Below are 9,878 nucleotides of genomic sequence, written 5' to 3' on the forward strand. Positions count from 1 at the left end.
ACATATAGTTATGTCACATCTAATAGATGGGTTTAGACACACCCATTGACTCTACGGTAGAATTTTGGAATTTCTGTTGGACTGTAATATCCAAGGAATGTCATATCTAGGATCAAAGGAACTACCCTTTTTCCCATGCGGGTTTGGTAGAGCGAACCATTACGTTGGCTTGAAGGAATCCCAGCCCCAGGGCGAACCCCCTCCGCCCGAGCTATGTGTGGTTTGTACCGATTTCTATTAGGAATCATCTACGACGAGTGGCTATCGGGGCCTGCCCAATACTGTAGCAGAGAAAGAGTTCTTTCCTTTTTTGGGAGGATTTTCCACTGTTTGTCGCAAGGTTTTTTTCTGCTTTTTTCCTTTTCTTCTTATTTTTTCTTTGATTTCCTATGTTTTTTTCTTTGATTTTTACTTATTTTCTTCGGGTTCTTTACTTTCCTTTTTCTTTCAACATATATCTATTTTTCATACCTATTATATATTTTTCATATACATCCGGAATATTTTTATACAAGGTTAAAATTTTCAAATACATTATTAAACTTTTTTAAATATATATTGTGATGCCTACTTTTTCATACATATTGTACATTTTTCGTATAGGTCTAGAAAATTTTGTATATATATTTAAAAAATTTATATGCATGATTAATATTTTTATTCAAATACTGGTTTTCAACAATTTTTTGAATACATGGTTAACCATTTTTTATGATTACTTTTGAATACGTCACAAACATTTCTTTTGATTGGTACGGAATATATTTTTTGAATTACATGAACATTTCTTTACATTGTATAGCATTTAAAAAATATATATTATGTTCATTTATGAGAAACATGAACAATTTTGAAATGTCACATACATTTCTTAATGATATAACCATTTTAAAAATATGTTGTCTTGTACTATTAGGCCTCCTTTGGTTCATAGGATAGAAATTTTATAGGAATAGAAAAATCATAGGAAGTGAGATGACATGCATCTCAATTCCTATAGAGGAAGAGATGTCATTTGGTTTTTTTTAGAAAAGAAGGATGACCCTCGGCCTCTGCATCTGGGAGATGCATACGGCCACTTTATTGATTATTCTCGAGGACCTTACAAAGTATTATAAACAATATACCTGAATCCACAATCTTGGCAACATATGTCATTACTCCTATCCATATGATGAAGGGGTGCTAACTGGGCCACTACCCTAAACCACTCACCTAAGCCTAACATCAAAAGCCGGAAGCCCCAGCCGAGCCACATACCGGGTCTGGGGCACAATCCGGTCAGACGCACTCGTGTGTCGTCACCGCCATCTTCCACAGGTCCGTCTTCAGATCATATTGAGGCTTCTATCTTGTCTGGCCACTCTGCCATCGACGCCCCCATGACGCCAGACAGCTTCCTCCTCCTGCATGAGTCCATCTCCGCGCATCAGATGCCGAGTCTCCACAACACCATGCCGCCGAGATCCGCCACCATCAATATGTAAGATGAAGCACCGCTCCACCAAAGTCGCCGTCATCTAGTCCCTCAAGTCCGTGTGCACCTCCAAGAATGACGCCCCCAGGGGGGAAACGACACCAGAGAGTCGCCGTCATCCGATCTACTGATCTAGGGTTTCCCCCGGAGGTAGCAGAGAGTGACCTTGAACATCTCCACGGCGATGCCTTCAGGAAGGGAACGACGCAGACAACGTCGCCATCGCCGGCCTTGGCAATAGCCAATAGCAGGTTTTCACCCAGATCTGATCGAAGACCTCCATCTCTCGTGCACGGGTCGCCGCCGTCCTTGCTGGGATCTGGATGATCCCGCTTGCCAGATCTCAGCACAGAGAAGCCCCCCCACCGAGATCCGCCGATCGAGCAGGGAAGGCCGAGGCCGCGCCCACAGGTCAGATCGGCGATGGATCCAAGCCCGCGCCGCCGCCCCGGAATCAGCCCCGTGCGCAGCCGCCACCGCCTGCCGAGGCTCGCCGCCGCGTGCCCCGCGCCCCGCCACCGCTCGCCGAGGCCTGCCACCGCACGACACCGCCGCCTGCCGCCTAGATCCGCCGCCCACGGAAGAAGGGGAGTCGGGAGAGGGAGTCCCGCCGCCGCCGCCGTCTGCCACGCGGGTTTCACCCGGCGGCGTCACCCGGCGGCGGCGTGAGGAGGGGAGAAGGAGAGGGCGGCGGCGGTGCCTAGGGTTGGAGGCCCCCGAGTCGCCCAGGGCCTAGAGATGTCATTTGGTGCATAGGATATGAATTTTTTCATTGAGTCTAGGCTAATATTTTTTTTCCTCCAAAATGTGAAGGATTGAATCCTATCCTACATAGGAATAGGAATCCATTCTTACAAACCAAAGGACTTCAAAGAAATTTTTTCTTCGCAAATCCTATCCTATAGAATTTCTATAAAATTCCTACAAACCAAAGGAGGCCTCAAGTTGTGCATCGTCTAACTCGGAGAAGGGCAAGGCTCCCGGCCTCTGTACATCATTGATGCACACGTTTAGAAAGATTAGAACAAGTTTTGAGTCTAGACACATCAGCTTCACAAAAATATGAGTCCATCCATTGGTCTTGCCACAACCAACATCTTCATCATCTGCTGATAGCTTATTGCAGGGGTGCTGATTATCCTTCGGTAAATCGACACAAGACCGAATGAATCATATGGTACCTAAAACAACGTTTGCGGGAAAGGATTGCCGCTCATACCTCCATGTTTACAGGTTCAACAAAAAGGCCAATCGTTGGATTATCACCTAGCTTACCAAACATCGTTAATAAGGCATGAGGCATGTACGTCAACGCTGCTTGGACCAGTCAAGGAGATTGATAATGATTCACACAAAAAAGGAGATTGATAATGATTTTCGCCTAAAGAGAATGCATGTTGCTCCTTGATCCTCAATGTTGTTGTTCACAAACTTTTGTCAACCTGTGCTTGCGCGCTAGATGGCTCCGTGAGCATCATCGACGCACCATTGAATCCTATAAGAATACTTTGCCCACGTCAGGATCACGAAAGAGGTTTGATGTCCCAAAGTAGCCGCGTTGACCTAGTTGTTGATGTTGGGACACCACGTCATGTGTTGGCTTGAACTCGGTCGCATCTAAGATGCTATTCAATCAATTCGCCTCCTGATGGTTCCCAATTTCACAATAGTTGCCCGTGTCATGCCGAAACCCAACGTCGACACATTGATGCCCGACAAGTGATAGGGGCACACATGATCTAAGCACGTTGTCCTTGGCATGAAAGGTCTATCCATGTATCTTCCGTCGAGACGATCAGGGTCAGTTCTTGGGAGCTTTAGCGGTGACCGTTCAGGGCCAAGTTGAGCCGGGGATTTTGGAAGCTATGGCTTTCAACGAAGGTCTTGCACTGTCATCTGATCTTTACACTAGAAGGATACCTGCGGTGACAGATTGTGAGGCTCATGATACCTGCGGAGAACTATAAAGCCAGGCCCAAAGAGCCCATATTTGGGAACCAGCTCAACCATTATTCAAGACATAAAGAATAAGTTTGAAGACTTCGAAGCTATAATTTTTTAGCAGGAGAAGAGAGAGATTTTTTTTGAGACAAAGGAGAAGAGAGAGATGAACTGGGAGGCTCATGATATTGCTAGAGCGTGTACAACTCTAGAGTTTGCTTCACAACCAAAGCAGCCCTGGACTCGAGAAAGCATTTCTATCAGGAGCGCGCGTCAGTCCATGTCACAGCACAAAGCCCGTCATTTTTCTGCGCACTTTGCTCCAGCAATCAGCAGAGAACAAGCCCAAAGGTTGTTCTTTACCGCGCCGCCCCTCTCAACCAGCCCAACCCCCAAACGGCCGACGCAGGGCCGCCAGCCCGCCACCCTCCGCTCGTGTCTGTGCGCGACAGCCAGTACACACTACACAGACAGGCAGTGGTGCTGTGAGCTCCTCCGGAAACCTCGCCACCCCCAGTCTCGCTCGAGCAGAACTACAAGCTTGGGGAAAAAAAAATCTCCGATGGCTCCGCCCGCTTCGCACGCCGGCGCCGCGCTGGTGCGCCTCCCACCCCGCCGCGCGCCGAGCTCCCTGCCGCAGCAAGGTGCGCTTAGCTTCCGCCTCTCACTTTCGGATCCCGTGAAAATGCAAGTACGAGAGCTTTAAAACCCTAGCCCTGCTCAAGGTTTTGGCCGCGCCGGAGCCTCGCGGGTGGCCGTGCGTGCCACCAAGGACTCGGACGGGTTCAGACGTCTGGTCTCTGAGAAGCCCGAGTGGCCGGCGCCGGCGCCGGCGAAGCGGGAGGGGCTGGATGGTTTCGGCCGGGAGGCGAGCAATGGGGAGGAAGACGGGCAGGTGCAGGGCGAGCTGGCTCCGTGGAGCGTTCTCAACCAGCTGGGCGTCGAGGTGAGCGCGTGCACCCGCCTTGGTATTTGTCGATTTGTATGCAAGGAATCTGTCTTGGTCGAGGCTTCAGTGTGTTTGTTTAACATATAGATTGGGGCTGATTGCCTGGGTGTTCAGATGAGCTCCAGGATGTACCTTATTTGTTCCACATTGAGAAAACAAGCAAGTTGCCATTGCCATCTTTGGGTTATGGTGATGAACGTGCTGGAGTTTGATATCGAGTTACGGTAGTTTAAACAGATTTGGTAGAGCACAGTTACCTGAAATTACCCAAATTTCAGGCAATTTTCAGCCCCTGGTCTGCACAGTGATTTGTGCGCTTCTTCGTCCCGTCTGGTGGTGCAAGTACTTGCCGGAGCTGCAAGGTGGATCAGACATGGTGGTCGAGGAGAGAATGGGTGACCTCCCTGAAGAGATTGTAAGAGTTGCGAGGCAGAGCTGACTCTGGTGGCCTTGCTGGAGAGGTTAGTGGGTAGGTCTTCTGAGTGGGGTTTGGGGTTCACCGGTACCGGAGATGCACTCATGCTCTCTGTGCTTAGTGGGAAGGTCAATGGGGGTCGACAGCCGGCCTCGGGTGACGGGCTGGTGTTGGAGAGCGGGTTGACGAGGAGAAGGGGGACATTTAGAGTTGGGGTCAATGGAGAAAAAGCAGTTAACGAAATTTCGGTCACATACTCACATGTGTACGAGGTGGTTCCTTAGTTAGTTAGTTATATATTAGTTGGTACTTGATCTAAGTTTTTTGCCGGCTCCTAAAGTGAATGCTTAGAGAGTGATTGTGTTCTCTTTACTGATATAGAGATGCGAATGTGTGATGACAGTCTGTTCACCTTCTCCTCTTGCTTCTGACATCTGGGATCATCACAAAGTTCTAGCAAGACCTACATATGCATGGACAGATCCCGATAACTGTCCTCCAAATTCAGAATCCAGATTCAAATCGTGGGCGTTTTGTGAACAAACAGAAACAGTTGCCTTTGCATCCCCAGCCAAAGCCCATCCAAATGAAGTAGTTCTGCTGATGTTACAACTGATTTCTCTGTGCTTTTATTTTTTTCATAGAAGCACATATGCGTCTAAGCAAAGAAAAACTATCTGTTCAAGTGCATATATTTCTGAAGGTAAACACTTTATGATACACTAAGTTGAAGGTTTGTTTTCAAAAGACAATGAGTAACAGCAGCAATTTATATGTTGGATTCAGAATCTCTGTTAATTTGGTCGCACTGTTTTGCCCTTATAATTACATTCAGCTACTTTCTGGATCTTATGTAACGAAAATGTACTATTCTTTTCAGTTCATGCAGCTGTAATTTTGATACATGAGATTGAGCGAATATTTTACATTCACCAGGGACGATATAATTTTTTGGAACTCTCTTGTTCTTAAATCCCATTAAATTTCTTTCAGGGCCGCTCTTGCTGTGAAAACTGCTATTTTGTACTATTATGTGCACTGGTTGCGGTAATGCAATTTCAATGGACTAACTCTGTGAACTGTCTTATGTAGTTGGATTCTGACAGTTCATATACTGCTCTAGTCTATGGGTCCTCCGCCATTGTTGCTATTTGGATATCATCAATAGTGGTTTCTGCACTTGAATCAGTCCCCGTGGTACGTTTATTTCTATTTCTCACACTCTTGTCCCGTCCTGGTCCCAATGCATGCACTTGAGAGTGGGGATTATCGTTTACATCATAATATGTGTCTGGTTTGAAAACTGGCTAGCTTTGGACCTGCCGCCATTTATTTGTAGACATCAATTGGAATAGGAAAAATGAAATTAGACTTCCATTTCCATGACTTGCTTATGACACTTCAAATAGCATGATATGACAAAAAGACAAGAATTACCAATCAAAAGTTTGTTTTGGAGAAAGCATATATAGCTAAAAAGGGAGCATACTCCTGGAATCGCAAAATATATGTCTTATTCTTTTGGTCCTAAGACTCTTTTTAGTTTGCCCAAGTTTATAAAATAAATATCGATATATGTGATACCAAAAAGATGCACCATGGAAATATATTTTATGATGTCTTATTTTTGTGGTCCTAAGTCACTAGAGAGAATCACATCTAGTGACTTTTAGTAGTGATCAACACTAGCCAGATTGATTTCATCCTCTCGAGAAGAGAAGACAGGCGTGCATGCCTAGATTGTAAGGTGATACCTGGAGAGAGTGTTGTCCCTCAGCATAAGCTCGTGGTGGCTGATTTTCGCTTTTGGATTCGTGTCCAGTGGGATAAGCGTGCGAAAGTCGCTAGAACAAGGTGGTGGAAGCTCAAGGGGGAGGTAGCTCAAACATTCAAGGAGAGGGTCATTAAGGAGGGCCCTTGGGGGGAAGGAGGTGATGCAAACAATATGTGGATGAAGATGGCGACTTGCATTCGTAAGGTGGCCTCAGAGGAGTTTGGAGTGTCCAGGGAAGTAGAAGAGAAGCTAAAGATACCTGGTGGTGGAATGATGATGTCCATAAGGCTATTAAGGAGAAGAAAGATTGTTTTAGATGCCTATACCTAGATAGGAGTGCAGACAACATAGGGAAGTACAAGATGGCAAAGACGGCTGCAAAGCGAGCTGTGAGTGAAGCAAGGGGTCGGGCATATGAGGACCTCTACCAGCGGTTAGACATGAAGGAAGGCGAAAGGGACATCTATAAGATGGCCAAGATCCGAGAGAGGAAGGCGAGAGATGTTGACCAAGTCAAATGCATCAAGGATGGAGCAGACCAGCTCCTGGTGAAGGACGAGGAGATTAAGCATAGATGGTGGGAGTATTTCGACAACCTGTTCGGTGGGGAGAATAATAGCTCTACCATTGAACTGGACAGACTCCTTTGATGATACCAGCAGGCATTTTGTGCGGCGAATCCAGGAGTCGGAGGCCAAGGAGGCCTTAAAAAGGATGAAAGGAGGCAAGGCGATGGGCCCTGATTGTATCCCCATTGAGGTGTGGAGAGGCCTCGGAAACAGCTATAGTATGGCTAAGCTTTTCAACCTCATTTTTGGGCAAACAAGATGCCAGAAGAATGGAGACGGAGTATATTAGTACTAATCTTAAAGAACAAGGGGGATGTTCAGAGTTGTACTAATTACCGTGGAATTAAGCTGATGAGCCATACAATGAAGCTATGGGAGAGAGTCATTGAGCACCGCTTAAGAAGTATGACAAGCGTGACCAAAAATCAGTTTGGTTTCATGCTTGGGAGGTCGACCATGGAAGCCATTTCTTGGTACAACTCATGGAGAGATACAGGGAGCAAAAGAAGGACCTACATATGGTGTTCATTGACTTAGAGAAGGCCTACGATAAGATACCACGGAATGTCATGTGGTGGGCCTTGGAGAAACACAAAGTCCCAGCAAAGTACATTGCCCTCATCAAGGAAATGTATGATAATGTTGTGACAAGTGTTCGAACAAGTGACGGCGACACTGATGACTTCCCGATTAAAATAGGACTGCACCAGGGGTCAGCTTTGAGCCCTTGTCTTTTCGCTCTGGTGATGGATGAGGTCACAAGGGATATACAAGGAGATATCCCATGGTGTATGCTCTTTGCGGATGATGTGGTGCTAGTCGATGATAGTCGGACGGGGGTCAATAGGAAGTTAGAGCTATGGAGACAGACCTTGGAATCCAAAGGTTTTAGACTTAGTAGGACTAAAATCGAGTACATGAGGTGCGGTTTCGGTACTGCTAGGCACGAGGAGGAGGAGGGTAGCCTTGATGGACAGGTGGTGCCTCGGAAGGACACCTTTTGATATTTGGGGTCAATGCTGCAGAAGGATGGGGATATCGATGAAGATGTGAATCATCGAATCAAAGCCGGATGGATGAAGTGGCGCCAAGCTTCTGGCATTCTCTGTGATAAGAGAGTGCCACAAAAGCTAAAAGGCAAGTTCTATAGGACGGCGGTTCGACCCGCAATGTTGTATGGCGCTGAGTGTTGGCCGACTAAAAGGCGACATGTTCAACAGTTAGGTGTGGTGGTCTGGTGGAGATGCGCATGTTGAGATGGATGTGTGGCCATGCAAGGAAGGACCGAGTCCGGAATGATGATATACGAGATAGAGTTGGGGTAGCGCCGATTGAAGAGAAGCTTGTTCAACATCGTCTGAGATGGTTTGGGCATATTCAGCGCAGGCCTCCAGAAGCGTCAGTGCATAGCGGATGGCTAAAGCGCGCTAATAATGTCAAGATAGGTCGGGGTAGACCGAACTTGACATGGGAGGAGTCCGTAAAGAGGGATCTGAAGGACTGGAGTGATATCACGAGAGAACTAGCCATGGACAGGGGTGTGTGGAAGCTTGCTATCCATGTGCCAGAACCATGAGTTGGTTGAGAGATCTTATGGATTTCACCTCTAGCCTATCCCAACTGTTTGGTATTGTTGACATGGATTTTTTTTCTATAAACTTTGGTCAAACTTAAGAGAGTTTGATTTAGGACAAAACAAATAGGACTTACATTTTGGGAAGGAAGGAGTAGTTTATTTGCTGGAAATGGTGAGCAGTGCAAACTTTGATTCCACGAACGGGTAGAATCTGGTTTGATCTTAGTGGAACAGTTACCTGATCATACTCAGCAATTGTACCAGCTCTAAAAACACCCCCTTCTTTAAATAAGTTCTGAAATAACCTAGGAAACGCGCATGGAAATTTGTGAATCTCATAATACGACTGTACATGGGCAGGTTCCTCAGGTGATGGAAGTGGTTGGCCTCGGCTTCACAGTTTGGTTCACCTCGCGATATCTGATATTTAAGGTGATTAGTGTACCCAGTCTCAGTTTGAAGTTTGAACTGATAAATACCCACGGCGGTGGACTGACATTTCTACCACTTATGATGCAGGAAAACAGGGACGAGTTGATCATGAGAATCAGCTCCATCAAGAAGCAGGTACTTGGGTCTCGTGACGACTGAGCAATTTCCGGGCGGTCTGTTGTAGTTGTAGTGAAAAGATGCTGCACTGAAACATGGATGGTGTTTTTGAAGAGATGACCTGGTACCCATACCTGCTTTCCCTTTTTCGACAAAAAATGTTCTGAATAATTAGTATATTTTATTTCCAGGCCTGCCTTGAGATCGTGTCCGTTTCTAAATTAGTTTTAGCGAGTCGTGTCACTGGACCGTTGCGCCTTTCTGTCACACCGTTGGAATAAAGTGTAGATGCCGGGCAATGGGCAATGCCGGCTTGCGGAATTCTTTGTGTTGCATGCGACCCGCTGGGGTGGCTAATTATTCAAGTCATCGTTCATGACGATATATGAGGGCAGCTTCGTCAGGTGGCTGCAAACAGTCTCTGTCACGGGGTTCAGTTGCAATCACAGAGGAGTTTTTTAACTTGATTAGCATATATCTCCGTGGCCTACTTTGGTTGGTGTTTGTATATTTTGGCCCCCAGCCAGGTTGAGGTTGGTCCTCGTTGCAATGAGAATCGCCGCCCCTCACCAACTTTTTTTTGATAAAGCCCTCACCAACTAACCAGGTTATTTTTCCTTAAATGCAT

General features: G+C 46.4%; 1 protein-coding gene across 1 annotated transcript; it reads left to right on the forward strand.

Moving 5' to 3' along the window:
- The first annotated feature begins 3,850 nt into the window (after window positions 1-3,850).
- Window positions 3,851-9,636, forward strand: LOC119301888 (protein CURVATURE THYLAKOID 1D, chloroplastic-like). The gene is made up of 5 exons (XM_037578880.1): window positions 3,851-4,062; window positions 4,144-4,364; window positions 5,875-5,979; window positions 9,062-9,133; window positions 9,221-9,636. The coding sequence occupies exons 1-5, from the start codon at window positions 3,981-3,983 to the stop codon at window positions 9,290-9,292; spliced, it is 552 nt and encodes a 183-aa protein (XP_037434777.1). The 5' UTR covers window positions 3,851-3,980; the 3' UTR covers window positions 9,293-9,636.
- Window positions 9,637-9,878: the final 242 nt, after the last annotated feature.

Source organism: Triticum dicoccoides, chromosome 5A, assembly GCF_002162155.2.
Source record: "Triticum dicoccoides isolate Atlit2015 ecotype Zavitan chromosome 5A, WEW_v2.0, whole genome shotgun sequence".
NCBI lineage: Eukaryota > Viridiplantae > Streptophyta > Magnoliopsida > Poales > Poaceae > Triticum > Triticum dicoccoides.